The sequence below is a fragment of the Rhinolophus ferrumequinum genome, chromosome 22 (assembly GCF_004115265.2).
Source record: "Rhinolophus ferrumequinum isolate MPI-CBG mRhiFer1 chromosome 22, mRhiFer1_v1.p, whole genome shotgun sequence".
NCBI lineage: Eukaryota > Metazoa > Chordata > Mammalia > Chiroptera > Rhinolophidae > Rhinolophus > Rhinolophus ferrumequinum.
Window position 1 is genome coordinate 7,789,392 of NC_046305.1, and position 25,662 is coordinate 7,815,053.

At 41.7% G+C, this 25,662-nt stretch overlaps 1 protein-coding gene across 3 annotated transcripts in view; it reads left to right on the forward strand.

Annotated features, from left to right (window-relative positions):
- Positions 1-25,662, forward strand: part of DNM3 (dynamin 3) — a 387,192-nt gene that overhangs the window by 252,616 nt on the left and 108,914 nt on the right. For all 3 annotated transcript variants that reach the window (XM_033092677.1, XM_033092678.1, XM_033092679.1), the window contains one exon: positions 23,068-23,177. In XM_033092677.1, the coding sequence (XP_032948568.1) occupies positions 23,068-23,177 (110 nt within the window). The remainder of the gene's footprint in view (positions 1-23,067; positions 23,178-25,662) is intronic.

Consider the following 25,662-nt stretch of genomic DNA (forward strand, 5'->3'; position numbering starts at 1 on the left):
AAAGTAAATGCCCCAGAAGGTAAGAAAATTACAGTTTAATTTTTAGATATGTATATTGCTCCATTTCAGAATTAGTGGGAAATTGGAAGTATTGTTGCAGTGTATTGGAAAGAACTAAGATTTAGGAAGATTTGGGTCTTCTGAATCGTTGATTGGATCACGTTATATTACGTTTCTTTCGTTTTCCTCCCTCTTTCCTCCTCCCTTTATTTCTTCATGTTTTCCCCTTATTGGGATGTGTGGCAGTGTGGGAACTCACAAACAGCATTCAAAGAAAGTTTATTATTAAGGATACGGCCCACATTATTATTATATGAGTATGTATTCACTAACAAAACATTTATGTTAGAAGTATAATTTTAAAAAAGGAACGTAAACAATTTCTAGTCTACATATTAAGGATCTTTGCAACTGAAAGAACTTGAGACTGGAATTTGGAAGACCACCCCTAATCATCACTGCGACTTCCTTCCGGCAAGTCACGTGCCCTCCGTGGCTTTCTGTTTCTTCCACGGTAGAGAGGAACTGAGATCATTTCGGTGATGAATGTTCTCGGTGGTGTGAGTAACAGTGTAAGTGGTGATTCTCCTTACAGCAGATGGCATTCACTGTAACAACAGGAAGGGAAAGCATGGCTCCAAGAGCAGAAAATTACTTTCATAAAGGAGGTCCTGATTTTTACCCATTCATTCTAGTCAGGCTCATTAAACATGACTATGATTTCCTGTATTGTCTGGAAATGCTTTTCTTCCTGATGTCCACGAGTTATCCCACTGCCTTCTTTCGTTTTTCCCTCAAGGGTCATTGTCTCAGGAACCTTTTCTTCTCCTGTTTAAAATGGTGTATACGCACATGCGTACACATCACACACACACACACACACACACACACACACACACACACACACACACACCACACTCTCTCTCATTCCCCATAGCATACTTTATTTTTCTCCATAGCACTCATCATTTTCTAATATTCTAAAATTTTCACATATTTTATTATTTCTGTCCCCCACTGAAAAGTAAGAAGGAAGCAAGGATTTTTGTCTGTTTGGTTCAATGCTATGTATTTGACACATAAAGTAGAGCTCATCACATATTTGGAATGTTCAACTCTTGATCATCAAGTAGCTGAGGGATGCTAGACTGGTTGTGAGTATATTGTTGAAGTGGGAATTAATCGGGAGGCTAAGAGAGTCAGAAGTGACCATGGATTCATGACCATGATTTTTGAGTGTTTTGAGCCATAGGATGTTTGCTTCAGATGACAAGTTATGTAGAAGCCTCATAGAAAAGCGTAAAGCACAGACCTAGTCTGAGTGAAGCAGGTGAAAGGAACATGGCCTAGCTTTTCTCCTGCATCCTCAAGGTGGTCCCTGAGGAGACTCTGCATAGATTTTTCTCAAATTTACCTAATCTCAAAAATTACTGAAGGCACCTGTTAAAAATACAGATTCTCTGGCGCCTACCCTGGGAACGCATGAAAGTATAGCAGGAAGTTGATGAAAGGCAGAGGTTTGTACCAAGGAAGGAAGTACTGCATAACTGTGGAGAGCAAGGATTTGGGAGGCTGAGTAGTGAGGTAAGTTAGCAAAAGGACAGTGAGGTCTAGTGAGGAAAGTAATTTAACGGAGGTCAGTCACTTACACTTGTCTCCCACATGAGAAGAAAAAATTTGGATCTTGGTTTGGGCTCAGAATCAGATATGTTTAAAAAGAGAAAAACAAAGCCATATTTAGGGTTTTCTTTGTTGTTGAATTTTATTATTGACAATGGCGCCAAAGAACCAACATACAACCACTTGAACTAAATAGAACATTAACAGAGTTCTAAACATTCAAACATGTGATGGAGAGAAAATTCCACTGGTCAAAGATCTTAGAAGAGACACAACTCATTCATTGAACACTAGTACACAAACGAAATCTAGAAAAAAGATGTATTCACATTCTTTCTTTTTTTTATATTAAGTATCAATTTCTTTTTCTATCAGTACAAAATAATCAAGCAAACTATCTTATTTAAATTGTGCAACCTCTCCAGACACATTTGCAGGCTCCATTGTGTATCCGTTCTTTTGTGAAAAATTCCCATATATCCTATAACTTTTCACCCATAAATCCTTGCAGTGTTTTGCATTCATTGCAATCTAACTTTCCTCTGAGAACATCACACCCTCAAAACTATCTCAAAGAGAGAGTGTTCTTTATCCCATTGCCCGGCATCCCCTTGGATGTCCTTCAGCATCAAAATATCCCAAATGGAGCTGACAGCCTCACTGAACCCAGGACTCATCTTCCTCCATTCTTCCCCATCTCAATGAACATCACCTCCATGTCCAATCCACTAAATCCCCATTGGTTTTACGTCTACGTAGTTTTCAAATACACATGCTCTTCTTCTCCTCTACAACCGCCTTAGTTCAAGCTACCATTATCTTCCTTCTTGACTCCTGCCAAGTCAAGCTACCTACCTGTTCTGCGCATACTATCTACGTGTGGCCATTCTCTCAGTTCCTGGAAGTCAGCTCTCGGTGTAGCTCCATCAGTCATTGTTTTGATGTTTACACTGGCGTCATCCCATTTCATCATCTTTTTATAAATCTGGGCCATTGAAGCAGTCACCACCCCAATTGCTATCAAAGTTTTTAGCCTGTTTTCTTCTCTTCACTCTATAGTCTAATACCAGTTGAATTTTCATAAAGCGTACTTGTTCTCCCAACTGCCCTGTTCCTGATTAAATGAAACCATCCCCTGCACAACCTTCAAGGCTCTTGAAGCTCTTTCCCTGATCTCCCTTCAGCCTAAGGAGGCCTCTCTGTCCTGTGAACTCACCTAGACTTGACTTTCCCTCCTTACCAGAGAGAATAGACTTCCTTGAAGGCAGAGTCTCACAGTGTTTCTCTCACCAGACATACCTTTCACTGTCCCTTGCATACGGTAAATACTCAGTACATTTAATGAATTTGGGTGCATTTTATTTCAGTAGTTCTTTCAACTTTGAGTCTCAGAAAAGAGTTAAATTACTTTATTCATTTTAGTATTCTGGAGTTCCATAATAATCAAATGGAAACCACCCTGCATATGAAAGCATAGCTGCACTCTATTTGTTTTATTTCAAAGTGAGCCAGGTCCTTTTACCACCAGAGAGGAAGAAAGGGGATTAAGCTGAAATTAATGTTTTGATGAAGATGAGGCAGATGGTAAATTGACCCCAGGGAGGCAAAAAAAATCAACTTGCCACATGTTAGCAATGGGGACTCTTCATGATTGATGTTCACTGCCTTGGAAATTCTCTGCAGGGCAAACTGCATTTTCACTGCTTACTCACATACATTCTGAGGCATAGATTAATTTCCAAACCAGAACTTAAAGCTGTAAGGAACCTCAGACATCAGTGTAGTTTGCGGTTTTCAAACTTTTCTCTTTCTCCTTTTTTGTTTTAAGCATCAGAACTCCTTATTCAATCAAAATCTTCTATGAAATCCCATTATATGAAATAAATGAAAATGGAGTTGTTTGAGTTAAAGCAGGGTGGAGCCCAGGACCCAGCCCTCTTGCCTCCAGGCTCTTCAGCTTCCAGGGTGGCCCCTGAAGGACATTGGGGGGAACCCTGGAGGGCTGCTCATCTATGTTTGAAAACCAAGGATCTGGTTCCACTTCTCACTTCTTAGAGGAGGAAACAGGTTCGGAGAAGTTACCTGATGGGCCTTGAGTTACATTGTTGGCCAGTGGTAGGGTCAATACTAGAACTCAGGTTTCTTGCTATTCAGCCCAATCTTCTCCTCCCATTTCACCCACCATTTTCTTTGGTGGCACACATCTCCTTTTAGTCACCTCAACGTAATCGTTATTTTTTCCTGTGACAGCGATATGAGCCAAAAAGGCCTCTGAATTTCTTCTCTGAGTGTTTTGATAGCTTCTACTCTAAACTCTTTAACTCGCAACGATTACCAAATGACCATAATACCGTATTTTCATATTAAAATGCGTTAACAAGTTGGTAGCAATGTTGACAGGCAATTCGAAGAACTCTTGTTCAAAGAACTCTTGTTCCTCACATTCAGGGGAACTTGGGATAATGAAGGCAAGTAAGTGTAGGAGGCTAAGAATTCTATTTTGAGGCCAGAACAGACAAGATTAAAAAGAGGGGAGATATATATGACTTTTTAAATAGGAAAACGAAATAGTACTTAGAGAAAGCTTTATTAACTCTACATTTCCCACAATGAAAAATCGTTCATTTTCTAAAATTTTGTTTTATTGTGGTAAGAATCCTTAACTTGAGAACTTCCCTCGTACATTTGTAAGTGTACAGTGCAGTAGTATTAACCAGAAGTACAGCGTTGAATGGCAGATCTCTGGAACGGATTCATCCTGTGTAATTGGAATTTTATACCCACTGAACAGCAATTCCCCATTTCTCCCAACCCCCCCCCCCCCCCAGCCCCTGGCAACCACCATTCTACTCTCTGATTCTAGGAATGTGACTCTTTTACATACCTCATGTAAGTGGATCCAGCAACCCCACTTCTGGGTATTTATCCAAAAGAACTGAAGTCAGGATCTCAGAGAAACTCTATTCGTACCTCTACGTTCATGGCAGCACTTTTCACAATAGCCAAGATGTAGAAACAACCTAAATGTCTACTGCAAGAGAATGGATAAAGAAAATGTGCTGTACACCTACAATGGAATACTACTGAGCCTTAAAAAAGAAGGAAATCCTGAAATGTGCAAAAACATGGGTGAAGTGTTAGGACATTACACTAAGTGAAATAAACTAGACACAGAAGGACAGATCCTGCATGATTCCACTTACATGAAGTGTCTAAAATCGTCAAAATACTCATTTAAGAACACTTTGTGTGGAAAAATTCAAGACTAGAAGTTTTTAAAAAATCCAACATCTTACCATCCAGGGAAAAAACAACACTCTTATCTCTTCCTTTTTAGACATTTCTCTTGAATGTAAATGCATGAGTTTATATAAAGAAAGGTAATTCTACTATGCAGCTATTCTACATACATATTTGATTCTTTCAGTCAAGAAAAATCTTGGTGCTTTTTCCAATGAATACAGATACATCACTCTATTTGATAGTCCCCAGTGTTCTTTTGCATGGATTTATTAAACGTACTCTCCTTGTTTTAACACTGCAATGATAATAGTACCCACTCCATAATATTGTTGGAGGGATTAAATGACTACCTGTATGGTAAAATGCTTAGAACAATAAGCACTTAATAAATGTTAGCTATTATTAATATACACCATAATTTTTTTGCTAGTCCCCAGTTGATGGACAATTCAGATTTTCAACAGTAATGAAGCAAGTAACATTTTATGTATGTACACTTGTGTAGGTTTTTGTTTTGTTTTTTTAGGTTCTAGTTCTAAAAATGGAAAATGTAAATACTGGGTCAAAGGATAGAGACATTAAAATTTTTGATATTTTAATCAGATCCGCCTCTTCCAAGAGACTGTGACAATTAATATTCCATTTAAGAGTGTGTAAAAATATCCATTACCCTACATCTGGTCAATAGGATATTATCAGTCTGATATGCAAATACTCACACATATGCAGTTTTACTGTGCGTTTCTTTCATCATTAGTGAGGTTTAGTGTCTTATGTTTTCTTGTCTTTTATCGTCTGAGGACTGATAAACTATCCTTGACCACTTTTCTATAAGTGCCGATTTATTTTTTTTTAAACACCCTGTTTTGAAACTCTCTGAATATTATGGTTATTAACTTTTAGTCATAGATGTTGCCAGCATTTTTTCTCAAATTATCTATTTTTAGTTTTGTAAATTATTTTGCCATATTCACGAAACTGTTATAGCTTCAGGTTTTGTGTCAAATATCAAAAAGTTTTTAAAAATCCAGTCTTACCAAAATTATGGCATAAACTGTACTCTGGGGATGTTGAGTTTTGATCCATCTAAAATTTCTTTTTGGGGGGAGAGGGAATGGAAGCCAGCTCTCCTAAAGCACTTATTTAAAAAGCTGATGTGTAAGGCCACTGTTTATCACAAACTGAATTCTCAGACATATTTCACTCTTTCTTTGTTCTTTTCTATTCAACTGATCTGCCATTGGACTTTTACAACAGGCTTGTGCTATTTCTCACTGTATAATTTGTATACTAAATTTAAATATTTGAAGGGCATAGTCCTTCTGATTGCATTTGTTATTTTTTGGTCTGTCTTAAAGTTTTCCTGGCTAGTCTCACCTGTTTATTCTGCCGAGTGAAATTTAGAATCACTTTGTCAAGTTACCTCTCATAAAATTATGCTGAAAAATTTTACCTGATACTATATTATAGTTATTTAATTTTAGGAGAATTTAGAACTTTAAATATTGTGATTTCTATTCAAGATCTGTTTCTCATTTTATTTCAGCTTTGTCCCTCAGCATAATTTTATAAATGCATTCATACAGGCACTAGGCATTTCCTGTTACGTTTATTCCCAGGTATTTTCTAGTGAATACCCTAGATTCATTTTTCCAATTCATTCATTCCATTTTCCACATTCATTGTCCATTGCAGGTGAGTCTGCAATGTGAATGTAAATTAAAAAAATTTTTTCATCAACAGTTGTCACCAAAGACCTCTCCTTTTGCCATTTTTCTGGTGGGACCCACTGTTCCCAAGCGGCTCAAGTTGTACCTCAGAATCCTTAAACAATAGGTCCATTTCTGAATAACATCTGTCACCTGTATGCAGTTTCCATGAAAAGCTTGTTTGGCCACGATTTTGCTATCAATTACCGTGTTTCCCCGAAAATAAGACCTAGCTGGACAATCAGCTCTAATGCGTCCTTTGCAGCATTTTTCTGTAAGGGGCAGATAGTTAATATTTTAGGCTTTGCAGGCCACATGTGGTTTCTGTCACATATTCTTCTCACTTTTGTTTCTGATAACTATTTAAAATGGTAAAACACCATTCTTTGCTATTAGGACCATATAAACATAAGTTAGCCCTAGACTTAGCCCTCGGGGCTGCAGTTTACTGAGCACTGCTCTGCTCCAAAACCTGTTTCCAAATCCAGTTACTTGTCCCCTCAGCTATCCCAGCTGGAACGACTACTGTCTCTTTTCTTAATCTCATTTGGTCTTCTGCTCCTATTCTTGGCGCCCCCCTAATGTACACCCCACGAAGTGGCCCAGTGACCTTTTAAATCATACCACTTCCCAGGTCAAGGAAGGCTTCCCTGATGAACCTATAAAAAAAAATAATAATAATAACCTGCACCATTTCTGTTATACGTAAAAGCTGAGGTTGGAGTGGGGGGAAGGGGTGGGAGTCCTAGAAAGGTACTACAGTTCTCCAGTCTAGTTTTATTTTAAATACATGCTATTACTTATTAACACAGTTTAAGTCAGAAGGGATCTGAGATTTAACATTTTATATAATCATCAAGATTTTTATAATTGAAATATAATTATTCTGAATAATGAAACAGGAATTGCTTATATTTAATTGTAAATAACCCATTAAGTATTTAAGCTTAGGGTAGGTAAGAAAAGGGTGGGGGAGGGTGAAGAGGGCAAGGAAGAGTGGAGTATACACTGTCTCTGAAGTGGGGTAGAACTAAATGTTCATATGTATGTTTATTTCTCTTTGGGTTGCTCTGGGTCTTCACTGGTCTGGTCCCATCTGGGTGAAACTTGTTCTGTGTCCTTAGTGAGATCTAGGTGTGAAAAATCTCCATTCCCCTCACTTCCTGGCTACTTCCACCAGCTTCCTGATGATGTCTTTTCTTAGGCTTGGCATCACCTTTTTCTCCAGCTTTCTCCCTTCCTCTAACTTTGTTTCACTCATTCTTCTTTTGTGAAGGACCCAACCTTATTGTGTCTTCCCAGGTATCCCTAATTCTTCCACAGCTCTATTTTTGAAGCACACAACTCCACATTTTACCAACCCAGCTTCTTAAAGGAAGCAGATAATTTGCAGCAAAAATTAAACATAGGTTCAATTACACATGTCAGTATGAATTAGACGCACGTTGTTGAGATATATTCAAGAGTTCCTCTTTTCAAATAGTACCTTCTTGTTTTTCAAAAGATGAAAATGCTTTTGCATGTATTGCCTCTTTGTTCCCATAAAGTCAAGTTTGTTTTCATTCTTCGTGTTAAGGACTGAGTTTGCGTATTATTCTCCGTTCTTTACATATGGTGAACTGAAGCACCAACCAGGGAAACAGCCTCCACCAGCACCCCCAGGGTCTGCTCCAGCCAAGGCTGGGCCTCGCAGGTTCTCAGGGTCCGACCTGGTCTTGCTGAGGACAATTAGAAATTGAAGCAAATTCTAAGCTCTGCTCCAAATTATTTAAAAATCCAGGTGATTTGTTTGTACCTATATTTTCACTCAATCAACCCTTTTCAGAGAATTCCAAATATACTTTCCCTAAGCCAGTGCTTCTCCAACTTGGGTAATGGGTAATGTGTAAATAAATGATCCTCATCAATTTTGAGTGCAGGCAGACTACTTTTATTCGTAACATTACACAAATATGTACAAGCAGAAAATTGTTTTATTTTAAATGTGTACAAATACATAAACACCTTATGCTTGTCATTCTGTATCAAAAAAGCACACCGAGTCAAATTCGGACAGAACTACGTTACCAAGAGACTTCAATGGATCAACGATATTAATTATGTTTAGGACACATAATATCAGTGGGGATGTGTTCTGGCCACCAAGCGTGGGTTCTTTCGCGATTGGCATGCCTGGGCCCCCCTATGCTGTCTTTGTGTGACCCCCACTGTCCTCCTGCCACTTGCAGCCTATTGGAGTGAAGCCTCCAAACACCGAGGGCCCTGTGCTGCCATAACTGATGAGGTGAGGTTTGTCTCTGCCCTTCTTTCCATCGGGATGCTACAAAGTACGGCCACTCCGTGCAGACACAAATGTGGGCACTGAAAGTGAGCCAGTGTTCACTTATAAAATGCTGACAGTTCGGCAACTAAGTTTATTAGATACCAACACAAAATTTCTTTTTCATTCTCACAAGACCACACAGACTCGGGGGCTCAGGGGACTCTAGTTGCAGAAACAGGACCCTAATCTTACTGCTCTGTGACTTGGAGAAGCCGCCAGAGTTTTTGGGCAGCTGCCTGCTGGGATGAGGTAAGGGCAACCCAAGGAACTCGCCCCACCCCCTCTACACCCCCCAGGTTCCTGAGGCACTTGAGTCCTTCCAGGTGGATGCATTGAAGTATGGATTTAAATGCAAATATAGTACCTGGAAGATAATGAATGAAATCTCTTCTCTGGCCCATACTGATTTATTACAAATACAATTATACATGAAACAAAGCCTAGCGGAATGAGATAGACGTCCCATAGGTGGCTTCCCGTCATCATTAATCAGCATCTATTACGTGTCTGCTAATATCAGGGATCTGCAGAAACAGCCAGAGTTCCCACCATGGGTGTTTAAGAGCCAGTTGGTGATACGGGACAGAGTGAGAGGGGAGTGCTTTCTGGCGATGTGGAGGGAGAAACTTACAAACGAGGCTGCTGCATAAAGCTGCGGTCCCAGAGCATCTGGGTTGGGAGTCAGCAGAGAAGTGGGGCTCCGCTTGGATGGAGGCGGTCTGGAGAAAGAAAACAAACTTTTCCTACTGTTTAGCTTCCTAGCCAGTCGTGAGAGTCTTGCTTATTATTATTTTTTAAAGTGTAAGAACATATCTGTAATTTAGGTAGATGATTCTTTAATTGTGGAATTTTCATTTTTATATTTCTTTCAGAGCTTGCGTCTCCCCCCACCCCCACCCCCTCGCCCCCAGTCCTTTCCTCATCTATTCTGCGCAGTGCATTGTGGGAGTAAGGGGGAGGGATGCTGATCCCGGCCTGGCTGGCCCTCACCTCTCCTCTCTCTGGCTGTGGACACAGCCCCACAGGTCAGCATTTCGTACAGCCCCTCCTTGAATAAGAAAGCTTAGTTTAAAGTGGTTGAGACTGCGTCACTGCCAGTGGCCCTCCTGCTTGACGTTGGCCATGTTGTGTGTTTTTCTGCTGGGCGTGTAATTAGCTTCCAATTTTCCCCTCTTAGTTCTGTAGCTCCCAAGGGTAAAGGTTACTGTTGAAAATCCTTCAAGAGAGAATCCCCTTACTGGGTTTATGGGTGGGAAGCGGGTGGCTAAAAAGGTGTCTCCCCAGGAAACACAAGCAAGCATTTGTCAGGAGACCCTGCATTCACGTCCCTCCCCTGATCTCACGTAATCCTCACACGTCCTACGTGGCATGAACGATCACCTCCGGACAGAGAGAGGACACGGCGTGGAGAAGTCCAGTGACTTGCCTGGGTTCACCTAGCTGGCGTCAGAGCTCATACGTGAATCCCCAGGCTTAACTCCCAACCTCGTGTCCTTTCCCCTCCCACTGGTCTTTGTCTCTGAGATGGGGACACAGCCGTGAAAGCAGCGATCGCTTCTGGCGTGGGTCGCTTTAGTTTCCTCCCAGTTGTGAACAGGTGTGTCTCCTTCCCTGTGCCATTTTTTCCTTCTTTCCACCCCCCCCCCCAACCCCACCCACAGCAGTGGGCAGACTAGGAGTCATGATTAGAATGATGGAGAAGAACCACTGCAGATCATTGTCTCTGGTCCACAGCCCTGCTGCTGTGTGGGTGCCTGTTTGAGCCAATAGCGGTGCTCGGACCACCAGCTGTGCTCCGAGCAGTCCAGCCAAACGTCATTTCAAATCTAGGACTGCTTCTCAGAAGGCGCATGGAAGGGCCCCCCTTCTCCTGTTCCATCTCCAGGCTGCACCCCCTGGAGCACAGGGAAAAGGGCTGGCCCTGAAGTGCAGAGGGCAGTGTACTTACTCAGCTCTGCTTCTCCTCCCAGGAGGAAGCTCACTGAATTCTGTTAGTATCAGCAGGGGGTAGATGGCTTAACAGTCCACACGGAGGGCTTCAGGAAAGCTAAAGTGGTTGGTTGATTGCTCAGTCCCTTGCTTTTCTCCTTAGTGCTGCCTCTTTTTGAGTGTTTCTTTGCTGAAATGATAGGGTGGGAAAGGGGAACATTCAGCTTTGATTTTTGTTTGTAGCTTGGTGACAAATGACGGGGGTACAATTTAAACCATTCATCCACTGAGCTCTGGGACTTGTCAGAGGGTTTTATTTGTACATGCCTTCCGGACCCTCATTTTCTCAGATAAGTAAAAATTATGCTGCGTTTGTAAACAAGGTGCTGTTATTGAGTTGAACTTTTACAAATGGAAGGTATACTTAGCCAAAATAGCACTTTTATTTAACACAAGTAGACCCGAAGGGCTACGCCTGTAGATTTTTGTATGATTAATATGCACTTGAAAGCTATTGCCAAGTAAGCAGCATTTCAGTCACTTTGTAATTGAACGTGCAGCCCCAGAAGTCAGCGTTGAGAGATATTCTGACCAGGAATCCTTATCACAAACCTGTGCAAGGAAAGCAGTCACTATTCCAAACTTCAAAGTTTCTCTTTATAAAAAAAATATAAGTTGTGTTGCTTTGGAACACAGAATGGAATGAGGAAACGAGGCCGTCAAGAATTTGAAATATGCTCGTGTTAAAGTGCTTGCAGTGTGTTTGGCCACGCTGAGTAAATGTGTTCCTTTCTAGTAACTGAAGAAGTTCGAAACACAAATTCAGTTCCTGTACTTAGCTTCCTCGCGGGGAAAATGTCACCCAGGAAGGAGCACTGCTATCATACAGGTAGTTTGTAATAGTTGATGAACATATGTGCCCCTGGGAACTTCCCATTTTATCCACATCTGTTGCCTTATTTTGTTTCTTGCCAAGTTGCTTCAATGTCATCCTTCTCACATGCTCCTTGAATTTTTGATTTAAAATTTCTCATGTACATAATTTTTTCCTGGTTAAAGATTCCTTCCCTGAGTGACAAGTCCTGGAATTTCATAACTGCACAACCATATCTCACACACACACACACACACACACACACACACACACTAATAATCAGTTCACGAAGGTTTTTAGAATTGAAAATTTTCTTTTTAATTTTAATTGAAAAAGTTTTTTGATTAGAAAAATTTTGAAATGTAGTTTTTAAAATGTAATTTTAGAATATTTCAAAAGTTTATTAAAAATGAAATATTCCTGGAAAATTAAGGGGTAGAGATTGCTCTGAAAACCACTGGGAGGGCAGAGTGCAGAGCGAGGCCGAGTTTCCAGGAATGGTTCTCCAAACTGAATTTCAGAACTAGGGCTGCCAGGGAGCCACGGCCCCCAGCAGTGTGGGGCCTGCACCACCAGGAAGCCGCCTCTGGATCCAGGGCCACTCCACCTCCACCCTGATCCAAGCTAGCAAAGCAGGTGCCACCCACTCTGCTGCCCTCCAGGGCGACTCACTTCTGAATCAAAGTCTGGCACGACGGCGTCAGGTTGGCTGAAACGATATCTCATCTGGACCCCTAGCTATATGACCAAGATTGGGATGGGAAGGAGAGTTTTGAATTGAACGCAGACATGACAAGGAGGCTGGAATGTGTGCTGAGATGGCCCCTTCTCAGAATCCACTCAGTCTGTGGCTGTGATGCGTTCTGGGCCTCTCAGCCACTTGGAGACGCTATGTGTGGGTGAGGCTGCCGGCACATAAGACCTGCCCATAAGGTGATCAGGTGGCACGCTGACTTTTTCGCTTCCTCTGAATCTCTTTAATTCCCCAGAAAGGAATATCCGCCCTGCCTGGTGGAGGCAGGGAAACCCATCTGATGGCTGGCATTCTGGGGCAGGGCAGGAAAGAGGGCTGAGAACGATATTTCAGTATGAAGACTTTCACCAGGTTCTCTTGTTTTTGTCCCACTTTGGCTGTCCGCCCTGCCTGTTAATCTCTGGGTCCAAAACTCTTTTCCTATAACTGTTTTAATATAGGGAACTGGCCTCCGGTCTCCTGCTTGGGGTAGAAATGGGCTTGGAAGAGGTGACTCTATCATCACCAGTGCTGTGCACAGACTCCCATCCTGCTCGTGCAGGTCCACAGCCACTCCCTTCCTGGGCGGTACCAGGTGCCTCCAAGGACAGGACAGGACCCAAATGGAGTGGCCTCCCCTCCATCCTCTCCCCCGTAGGTTATTCAGGCCATACCTTGTCTCTGTGCTAAATCAAGGAAAGCTCCTCGGTTCTCGTTCTCTCTTCCAGAGCTTTTGGGAAACCGCTTGTCCACTGTCTTGTCCCCTCCACTCCCTTTGTCCGTGTGGATCGCGACCTTTTTATTCCTTCACTGTTATCCTAGGGGGCTTGGGGAAGGGGGAAGAGACCTGTGCATGTGGTCAGGCTGCCATGCTTAGCCGTAAGTCCTTGAAACTCATTCTTCTCTATGCTTACTCTTATTGGCCTTGCACATGGTCAGTCTGGTACGTGAAAATACTCATGACTGTTTCTTTATAAGAATATAGAGATTAAACACTTGAGAATAAAATCCTGAACATTCTCACTTTCAAATAATAAAAGTCTTCCCTTTAGTCGAGGGTGGAGCCCACATTTTGAGCCTATCAGGTGTACCTAAAATATCGAGCTATGTATACTAAGTACAAAAACAAAGGGGTACTGCCAAGAATGCCATGAGAATGGAGGAGGGAGCCCTCCAGTGGGCTCTCGTGGCCAGACAGGCTTCCTGGAGGAGGTGGAAATTGACTAGAACTCTGAAGAGAGGGCAAGACCCAGGAAAAAGTCAGGGTCTCTAACTGGATATTGGCAGGTGTGACTACCTTTCCCTCACCTAATGGAGATATAGCAGTGTATTCTCCATGTAAGATCTGAGCGAGTGCAGAGGGGGCGGCCGTAAAGCCAATGGCGTGTTCTTGGTCCTACCACGACAGCCCGTCAAAGGTGCACACGGCAAGTTTCTTCAGTGCCCAAGAGAAAAATCTAAAGATGCCCTATTTACTAGCAGCCTGCTGGTTCCCAGATGCTGTTTACTACTCAGATGTAATTCTGATTAAAGAAGGGAATTAGAGCCTAAATGAAAAGATGGGTAGTTTATAGTATGAGTTTCATACTTGCACATTTCTGTAGCTATAACCTCTCAATAGCAATAAACACCAGATTTCAGTTTTCAGCAGCATTTGGAACTAGTATCCTGGTATTCTCAATATTTTTATAGCCTCTCTTTTCTTTGATACTTTGATTATTTTATAAGTCAGTCATCCTCTCTGAGTTCTCAATCCAGGCAAAGCACTATGCCAGCCCATGAGGGAACTCGGTCATGTGTTCATTGTACACGTGTTTGTTGAATGTCAACCATGCAACCCAAACTGAGAAGGAAACAGTTGCTGTCCTCCGCAAGTTGGTGCTCTGATGGGGAAGTCAGGACACAGTTACAGAGAAGCCGGGGAGCAAGCTTTAGAATGATGAGCAATAATAACAAAGACAATAATAGTAACAGATTTGCTGCTTCCCTTAGAGTGTACCTTGTAGTTGGAAAGGCAGAGCATACACACACACATGAAACATTGGGACATTTAGAAAATTAGAGGAAAGTGTAAAGGAACGGACCAAGCCCAGCGCTGTCAGGAATCAGACTGGAGTGGGAGAGATGGTGGACATGGTGGAGGAGGCCCAATCCAAGTGCCCTGTCAAGCATCCAAGTATCCAATCAAACATCAAAGTGCCTGCCCAATCAGGCAGGCAGGGAGGGCATGACGGGTGGTTTGAACTGGAAGGATTTGCTAAATGGCTTTCATGGTTTGAGAGACCTGTTTGCTCAGTGAGAAGACCCAGGGAGCTAGATGGTGTAGGAGACCTAGCAGGACGAGGCAGGCTGGGGTGAGAGCAGAGCCCTGGCAGTGTGGGAACACCTGGAGAATAAGGCTGGTAGGTAAACCAGGCTCTGGAAGAGGGACCTGGAAATCCCAGCCTGGGTATGAGAGACCTGAGGCATTCCCAACACATGTCTTGGAGGCAATTTCAGGGTTAGAGGATGAGACTTAGTGGGCAGGTTTTCTAATAGCCCCACTCCTGCTTCGCTCTGGGGAACTCCACTCTTCATCTACTCAATATAATGGGCTTTGGTGGCAGAATTATTTTTTTAAAGGAGTCCACTGATTTAAAAATAATATCTGCAAGTGGGATGGGGAAGGAAAAAAAAGACAGAAAAATGAGAACTATCATGTTTTAAGAAAAAAACGTCCATTAAGTCTGAGCTAGGTGGAATGATTTTATGCAGGAATTTTGAGTGGAAGAGAAGCAGAGGGACCAACAAACAAAAGTGTTTCTAGTGGAGGAAACAGACAAAGACAAGAAGACATGACTGGGTGTGTTGTGGTGGAGAATGAAAATGTGTTGAGTTTCCTGGAAGGCAGGAGTCCCGGGGTGGAGCAGTGGGTGTGCTGAGGGGTCTGAATTTACTCTGAAGGGTAATTCAGCGTCTGTCGAGTTGTACAACGAGGTGGGGGTGGGGAGCTTGATGACTATGTCTGCTTACGGAGCTCTTGTGTCCCTTACACAAAGCATTAATATGTGGGGGCATCGCATTTTGGGGGGGCCCTGGTTCCCAACCGGAAACCCAGCATAATGTCTTCCGTTTCCCTACGTGCAAACATTCTGGCCACCGTGTGTCAAGGCAAAAAAGAAAACTTTGTCAGGAAAAACACTGATCAACATTACCCTTTTGAGCCGCAAGCAAGTTATAATAATGGAATGTCCCACAGTATCTGCTGAGTTTTCAGGATTCTGCAAAAACACGTAGAGCCCTGGATGAGGACTCTTTTCAACTCAGACTCCTCTGTGGTCTGCGGCCCCATTTTCGGACCAGACGCTTGCTGACAGTTGGTCCGTCTCCTCTCTGGCTGGTGCAGTGGTTCCGCCCCGCTTGTGTGGCCCTGGCATGCTGCTCCGGTGGTCGCGGCCTGGGAATGTTCTGTACATTGCTGGCACTGAGAGATGGTGCAGCCCTGAGAGATGGCACATAAATGCCAGTTTCTCAATGGGGGAAGAGACATTGAGCACATCAGGAGGGTACATGTGGCAAGTTCAATAATGAGAGAAGGCACATGGAATGTTCTGCGAGTGTGAGAAGAGCAGTGGTCAAAATAGGCAACTTGACTCATGAGGAGCAGCCATTCTCAGCAACATGGAAGAGCCTCTTCATCTGTCACAGATTTATTAGCCTGGGAAATATTGTCACAATGCTTTAAAACATCGGAGCATGTCAGTGAAGAATTATAACAAATGTCACGTATTTAAAAAATAAACTTGGTGCCATTATCACATATTTCAAAACCCGTATTTGCTGCCCGTACGGGTCTTTTTCATGTATTTTTCTTTCTTCTCTTTTAATCTAATTTTTTTTATGCGCTACCATTTTTCAAAGCTTTAAATCAATTTTTTACCTCTTAAGGGCAGTATATCTGCTGGTTTTGTTTTATGAATTGTTTTGAAGAGTATTGAATTGTCACAGTATATTTATGTGTTTAAGCCATGAGATTTATATCAACCAAATCAAGTATATTGGTCTCGGTTGGTAAAACTTGACCTAACAAACTATATGATACTACACAAAAACCTGTCAATTCATTCAAAATCAATCAATGAGGCATTAAAAATAAGTTTTTGTATCACATCTGGTTACCTAGTTTTGTTTTTTTAACATAATAGTGTAGGTAGACACAATAGTAAAATGGTGTAAGTTCAACATGATGGTAAAATTGCAGCGTGTTAGAATTTTGTTTGTGATGCATCATCCACAATCAAATGTTTTTCAAGCCGCATCTGTGGAGGCAGCACTGTAGTAACGATTACACATAAACACAAAAGAATTATAACACGGTCCTTGCCCCCAAGACGTTCCCAGTCTATTGAAGAAGCAACCTGCCTATGAGCAAGAAACCTCATCTTGGATAGCCTCTGCCAAAAAGTATGGAAAAGTTGGAAGCTATAAAAGAGGTCTGTGACACGCTGTCATCAGAATAGGCTTCATGGAGGGGTTAGCGTTTGACATAAATGCCACGGCGTCTAGTATTTTCCTTCTTGCAGGGCAGGAGGCATTCGTACCAGACAGAGGCAATACAGCACTTCTCCCCATCCCCACCGTAGCTCCTTCCAGCAACCAAGCTGACTTCATGGTGCTCTGCCAGCTAGAGGCCAGTTGCTGGGCAGTTGCTGACCTGACCCCTGCCTCTCACTGATCTTTGTTTCCTTTCAAGGTTGCCAAACACATGCTGTGGCCATTCCATAATTGCCACCGCCCTTCGCCTTGATTCCTCTGCTTTTTACCGCTCGTAGTTCAGTCACTTCCACCTCAGACCACACTCTCTCACACGTTCGATGCATCCATTTTCTTGGCCTCTCCTATTTCGCCTATGTCTTCGAACTCTTGTCCAGTTACTGCAAGGAAAGAACATGCGCTCAAGTTCCTCTCTCTCTGCACAAAGAATCCCTGTCCTCCTGGATGCCTCCCACGTAAATAGTGCTGGTAACCACCGTATATTGAGGCAAGGAGAAGTACTCTGTTTAAAAGTGAAGAAAAGAAGGCTGTTGAATCAGTGGCATCAGCTTCTGATGCTTTAGAAAATACCCAGAATTTCCACCTGAATCGCCATTTAAAAAAAAAAAAATCATTTCTCACAGTATGGAGGATCCTGAAAACATTCAAAAGAGAACCACCACCTGATCCAGCTATCCCACTTCTGGCAACACTGTGGTCGCCCCTTATCTGTGGCTTCACTCTCTGTGCTTTCAGTGACCGAGGGCAGCGGCAGTCCAAAAATGTGAAGTGACACATTCCAGAAATACACAATTCATAGGTTTTAAGTTGCATGCTGTTCCGAGGAGCGTGATGAAATCTCGCGCCGGGTCCACCGTCCTGCTGGCCTGTGGCTCCTCTCCCTCCGGCCAGCGTCTCCATGCTGTAGCCGCTCCTGCCGGTTAGTCTCTGCGGCGCCACCTTGGCGGACAGACGGCCGCTCTTAGCATCGCAGGCTTGTGTTCGAGTCACCCGTAGGGTAATGCTTAACGCCACAGGGCCCATGTCATTCACCCACCTCATCTCATTGGGTCGGCGTTTTATCACCGCACATCATCACAAGAAGCAAGGTGAGTCTAGTACCGTAAAATATTTTGGGAGAGAGAGAAAAAGAGACAGACAGACCACATAACCTTTATTACAATATATTGTTAACAATGTTCTATTTTATTGTTACTGTTGTTAATCTCTTACTGTGCCTGTGGGGACAGAGCCCCAAAAAGCAGTTTCCAGGCTCTCGGCCTCACATAGAAAGGTGCTGGCTCAGGTAGTAAATGGCCGTCGACTGTGATCAAATGGCCATCAGCTGTGGCTAGTTGGCCGTCAGCTGTAACCAGTGAGCCATTAGCCATGAATATAACTGCCGTGGCTAGGCTAGCAGCAAATGGGGGCTAGCAAGGAGATGGTGGCTGAGCCTGCAAGCGGCACAGTGAGGGTTGAGAATTGTGTGGCTCCTGGTTCCTGTGTCTCCAACCCAGCCTCCAGTGAATATATAGTGGTGTGACTCCCCTACATATGGCTTCGTGGGTGTTCCTTTTTGGCCTCACCATGTCCTGCGTTCTTGTGTGGGGAGCGGGAGCAGAGACCCCACAGACCCCGCAGGCCGCCCCGCACAACAGTGCCTTACTTGTAAATTGAACTGTATCATAGGTATTTGCGTATAGGAAAAAACATGGTGTATATCAAGTTTGGTATTACCCATGGTTTCAGGCATCCATTGGAGGTCTTAGAACGTATCCACCGCCAATAAGGGGGAACCTTTCCAAAATTTACGAAAACACTACCTGGAAAAGATATATGCAGTCCTCTGTTCAGAGAGTGTTATTATTTACAATAGTCAAGACATGGAAACAACCTAAATAGCCACTGATGGACGAATAGGGAAAGAAGTTGTGACACACACACGTACACACACACACACTCACGATGGACTATTATTCAATCAAAAAAAAATGTTCAGCAGCATGGGTTGACCTTGAAAGCGTTATGCTAAGTGAAATAAGTCAGACAAAGACAAATACTGTATAACCTCACTTATATGTGGAATCGGGAAAAAAAAAAAAAACCCTCATGGGAAAGAGATCAGACTTGTGGTTACCCGAGGCAGAGGGTAAAAAGAGGGGGATTGGAGGATACTGGTCCACAGATACAAACATACAACAATAAGATAAATACATACTCGGGTTGTAATGTACAGCCTGATAACTATAGGTAACTGCTGTACGATGTATAGGAACGCTGTTACGAGAGTACACCCTCAGAGCTCTCATGACTAGGAGAAAATTTTTTTCCTTTATTTTTCTTTCTTTCTTTTTATTGTGTCTATGTGAGAAGATGGCTGCTAGCTGAACCTATTGTGGTAATCATTTCACAATACATGTAAACCAAACCATCATGCTGTGCATTTTAAACTTATATAGTAATATATGTCTGTTACTTCTCAATAAAACTGGAAAAAATAAATTCTTAAAAATCTTTCTCTAGAATTTTACAAGTGCATCTACCAAAAATGTCTGTTCAAGGTGAAATATTTAAAATAGCAAATTTTCTTCTTCTTTTGGTTTTTTTTTTTACAAATATAGCAGAAAACATTCTCTCCTTTTTTGTTTTTGTATGCTAACTCATCCTACCTGAACACTAGAATTGACTGAACATTCTGAACTCCAAATGAACAACCTTTACACAAACTTTTTAGTTAATGCACTTGTAAGATAAGAGTGTCTCATAAAGTATAATTCAAAATAAATAGAATAAACATGACTTATTGTATGAATTGAAAGTAGAGAGAAGGGGGAGTGACAGAGAGACAGACAGAGTTACAAACTTGGGAAAACTTTTTGCACAGAAGGAAGAACTTGAGCTAGACGCCAATAAACTGATGTGGTGGGGAGAAGTGGAAAGGTATTTCAAATTGGGAAAAGACCATCTGCAAAGGTGCATTTGCTTGAAATATGAAGACTTCTGGAAGAGGAGAGGAGATATTGACAACTCAGAACCCATAGAGAGATGCTTTCCAGTGTCACATGAAGGAGGTTCGTGGATTTTCTTCCATTAATAACGGAGAGCTATGAGAGTTTTGTAGGACTGGAATGAATTTGATAGAGTAGTTTTAGAAAATTGCCCTCCCTGGTGATGTGAGAGGAGTTAGGAAGCAAGGGGACCAGCTAGGAAGCCATTTGTAACCATCTGTGTGTGAGATGCCAGGGACCTAGATTGATGCAGTGGGAATGTCAAACAATGGAGCTCTGACAAATGCTTCAGACACGATGCAATAGTCTCTATGTAATAAAGGAGGTGAAGGGAGGCAATGCGTCAGAAAGGATAGCGGGGTTTCAGATGGGGTGACTGCGAGAATGACAAGTCCTCCTGATGGCAGAAACAGGGAGGTCCGAAGAGAAAAACTGTTTGGATGGATGAGGGGAAGGAAAGTGATGGTAAATACCTGGGGTTCAGCGCTGTCAATAGAAAGTTACTGAGAGCCACACATGCCATTTTAAATTGTCTAGCAGCCACATGCAAAGCAGTAAAAATAAACAGGTGAGTTATAAATTAGCACTTTGTTTACCACAATATATTAAAAATATCATTTCAACAGATAATGTTTACATTATCGGTGTAAAAGTATGAGATAGTTTACATTGTTTTCCTCATACTAAGACTTTGATATCTGGTGTGGATTTAACATTTAGGGCACATCCCAGCTTAGCTATGCGTCAAGTGCTCAGTAGTCAGCTGTGGCTTGTGGCTACCACACTGGTCAGTGCAGTATTAGACTATTTAATAATAAAACTAACAAATTTATGTAGCAGATGCCTCAGTCGAGCTGGTGCAAAGACTCTGCATTTTGCAAGTTATAATTCGGTTTATCCTCTTGTAGTCCTTTTGTTTATTTTAGCAATTTCATATTCAAAATGTTCTTTTAGCAGAACGTCATTCTTTCCCCAAAGCACCAACGATTTTAGAAATATTCATGATATACTACTTCAGTGCCCTCTCCTTTAATTCTCCATTTGACTTACAACTTCAATTAAACAGATCAGTCTGAGTCTTCTTTTTCTTCTTCTTCCCTCCATCTTAAAAGTCTTGATTACGAAATAACTTTTCATGTTCCCCTGTCTGCATGTGTGTGTATTTCTCCAATGTTGAATATCTGACGTAAACTTGCTGGATTTGGATCTTTACTATATGCTAAAGAATGCAGTACAAAGGGATCCTCCTCCTATGGAAAACACGCCAAAGACATCGTGTTCTATCTTTACAATGAAATGCAGATTTCCCATTAAAAGGCAAATCCATCATTTCAAAAGGCTGAATAGGATGGTGCATGAAAAAAATCCAGCTGCTTAAATTTAGGACTTTGAAAAACATCCAAAAATAATTTTTTTTCCCCGGAGTCTCAAGCATTTTCATTTGATTATGTATTGAATAGCTTTTCATTCAGTCTTGCCTCTTAGAATTCTGTCCTAAAGTCATCTGACAAGTGTTTCCAAGAAGTTAGACTCAACTATGGTACTTCATTTGCTTAAATTATGTGTTTTGCTATTTACAATATCCTTGTGTTGTCTAATACTATTTTTTGTACAAGAAATACTGTGCTCTTCTTAACTTTGCTTTCTCAGGTTTATTCTTAGGCTTCCCTCACTCTCATTTAGTTTCTTTTATTATTATTATTATTATTATTATTATTATTATTATTATTATTATTTTAATCTTCTTTGAAGACATTGTCTGCCAGGACAGCCAATTTGTTCACCAACCAACTTCCTTCAACTTCTTTAGTCATCTAGTTCTCTCTGCCCTGCTATTTTCATGTGTCCTGCCCTTCTTTTTTTTCTGATGAACTTTGGAGTAAGAAGTGGCAACGCCAGGGACACGCCCTTCAGTAACTGCCTATGGGTTTGCGGATGGCATGGCCCCCGCAGCTGGCCCAGGAGCACCACTCAGCCCAGCCACACACTCTCAAGGAAGTGCTGTAGGAGCTGCAGGAACAAAAAGGCTTATGTCAGACATATCTGTACACTGCGTGTATTCCCCACAGGAAATGCAGTAATAGTTGTCTATTAAAAGTGTGGCTACGTCTCTAAGCTCCCCTCCTCCAGAGTTGCTAGTCCCTCTTTTTCTCAGGACTGACTGCAGAGATAGAGGCTGGGACCATACAGGGGACTACTGTGTAACAGGGACCATGGCTAAAATGCCCCGGTAATAGGTCTTGAGTAGGTTTCTTAAGCTGAGTGTTTGGCTCTCTCCCACTCGACCGGCTGTTAAGCATTTATACATATGATAATATTGCCCCTGGGCCAGTCTGTAAAAGCAAATGTTTCTAGTAATTCCTTGGCATCTAGTATGTTTTACTAAGACCGGCTTGGTCCCATTTACAGACTTCCCCTCTCCAATGTCCATTTTCTTCCTAAAGAATTGTTCATTTTAAAAGAGAATGTATTCTAGTTAATATCAGTCCACTTCTAATGGGTCCATTTTTCTTCTTCAAAGAGCTCAACAATTTAAGGGAATCGTTTTTGTTTTGTTTTTTTCCCTAAACTTACATTTTATTCTTGACTCAAATGAAGGAAGTGTTTCCTGTGCTTTTGTCATAGTTTACGGGGGGTATTTCATTTTGGGGTCCTTGTGCTTCCTTCCAGTCCCCTGCCAGCACTGGCTATCAAAACTGCTTAGGCTGCAAATAAAATATGAAATGAAATCCATCTGGCATTTCTCATTGAATTAGGACCAGAACATTTTTGTTAAATATTAACAGATGGCTAAATTCTTAATATCAAACTAACATGTAAAAACATCTAAGGGGACCCACATGAGGAAGAAAGGATAGAGGACCACGTGTTTTCTCCATGACCGAACCCTTCCTTCCTCTACACTTTCTCTCCCCTCATTCCTCTGACCCCAGTGTTGAGAATTAGCAAAGACTCCTACCCATCAGATAACTTATATTCCTTGGTAGCTGGTATCAAAATAGTGTCTGAGGGTATCAAAATATTGTAATCAAATCTTGGCTAGCTCAGGTGCTATGTTGCATTGGCACACTTTAATATCTTTTGTTAAAACCCTCTCTCTCTTTTTCTCTCTCTAGGAAAAAGAAAAGAAGTATATGCTTCCCTTGGACAACCTGAAAGTTCGGGATGTGGAAAAGAGCTTTATGTCTAGCAAGCACAACTTTGCAATTTTTAATACAGAACAGAGGTAAGAAAATAAAGCACCTTCTATCTTCAGATTTTTTTCCTTGAATTTCTACATGATCCAGAGATCATATGTATAATAGTTCCTTTGGTCCCCCTTTGATATTTGTTAACTTGTCAGTTTTCCTTTCATTTATTTTGCATTTTTAGCTTCCACCATAGGTTATGGTTTCAAAAGATTGAGTTAGAATAAGAAGGGTCTTCAAGTATTAGTTTGTTTATTCCTGCTTTTGCAGCAGCCATCCAAATCAATCTGCTTCTGTTCTGAAACTACATTTTGTTACTTTAAAATCTTCCCTGCCCTGAAAGCATTGTTTACATGCTTACAAGTTATTCAATTATAATTTGTAATAGCATCTGTCTGGCATGAGAGGTAAGACCTTCTCATATAAGAGGTATGACAATTAAGTTTGTGAACTTGATATCAGAGGGATTATTCATTATGAATTTGTACCAACTGGACAAACAGTTTACCAAGTTTACTATTTGGAAATGCTGAAAAAGTTAGATGACCTGAACTTTTCGCCAACAATTTATGGCTCTTGCATCACGACAATGCACCAGCTCACATGGCACTGTCTGTGAGGGAGTTTTGAGCCAGGAAACAAATAACTGTATCGGAACACCCTCCCAACTCAATTGATCTGGCCCCCAATGACTTCTTTCTTTACCCAAAAATAAAGGCAATATTAAAAGGAAGACATTTTGATGACATTGAGGACATCAAGGGTAATACAATGACAGCTCTGATGGCCATTCCAGAAAAAGAGTTCCAAAACTGCTTTGAAGGGTGGACTAGGCACTGGTGTCGGTGCATAGCTTCCCAAGGGGAGTACTTCAAAGGTGACCGTAGTGATATTCAGCAATGAGACATGTAGCACTTTTTCTAGGATGAGTTTGCGACCTTCATTGTCAGACCTCGTATATATTATGACTAAGTTCTTGCGTTGGTTAATAAAATCATCCAGTTGATATGAATACACATATATAGTGCTTCACAGTGTTTCAAAGCACTGTCCATGTTCGTTGTCTGGTTTTTGTAGCACATGCCTGTGAGATAAAAAGATAGGGTACTGTGGTTACCACTTGACAAATTAGAAAATGTAGCTCAGGGAGGTTGACTTTCTTAAGATCACAACATTAATTCATGGGAGACCTTGAGCCTGAATCAGGACTTCTGTGTCTAAGGGTACTTTTTCTTCCACTTGTATTTCTTTCTTTTCCCCCCACCGCCGGTCACCTACAATATCAGAACTTTATTTTGGGGTGGTTATCACGGAATGCCATCCATGGTCGTTCACTGAAGCTAAGCAGTAACGTGAAATACACAAATGGAGAGGTAACAGAAGACAGGACACAGGTGTAAAAGGGCTACCACTAGGCAAGGATATAGTATAGGAGAGCTTTTCCAAGTGGAAATATTCTAGGAAAAAGCTATTTCATTCCTATGAGTCAGTTATTCAGAGATGGGCTCATTACGTGGCAGAGTCTAACTTTAACCCGTCTTTCCCGGACTACCCTTTTTATTTAGCAGTGAATGAAGTTTCTTGATTAGGTTCAGTGACTGGCCCAGGGTCAATCACACAGTGACTCAAAATAGCCGAAGAAGCCTTCTTTCTACATTCCCAGTCAGTTGCTCAGAGTGACTCATTATACAAAACTGCTTAGAGAAACCACAAGAGCAAGACATTTAAGCAATCGAGGGGAAATCAAATTAAATACAACTCCTCTACCAATTACTGAGATGGAATTTTTTTTAAAAAGACTTCGTATTCAGAGTTGCTTGTGAAAAAAACAAAAACACTGGTAATGATAAAGAATAAAAGGGTTTCCTGGAAAGAGCAGTCGTCTGTCCTCAGTGGGACCAAACTCAGAACTGTTGATAGACCTTCCTCAGAGCAGTAGGGAAGTGGGAGGTCCTAAAAAAATCATCAGAGGGCTGGCTGCTCAGCCTTCTGGCTCGTATGCAGTGTGGGAAGTGTGACTACCGCCCAAGAGGTCAAACTTAATTTGAGTCCTTAGCCAACCCGTAAGTTCAGGTTCTAAAAGGGCTTGGTACAAAGTAAATAATTTGACAGTGGTAGAACATCTTTTTTTTAGGTGAAATGTCACTGTGTATTTTAAAGAGAACAAAAGACACCAAAATAAGAAAACTGTGGATTTCTAAAAATCTAGGTATTCTGGAATCCTAGAGTTCTCAGCAGGTATTGAACTCAACCACTTCTCAGAGACCTCTGTGAGTACACGGATGTCCATCCACAGGCACATTTACCATTGTCTTTTCCTCTGAAATATTGATTATTTTCCATTATTTTTGTACCAACTAGGACCTCCACTACAATGCCAAACACAGTTGGGAGTCCTTGTCTTGTTTCTGATTTTAAGGACAATTATTTTATAATTTATAGTGAAGTATTTTCTAATAGGTACCTGATACCAGGTAAAGACAATCCCTTGTGTTTTTAGTTGCTAAATTGTTTCTATTTTAA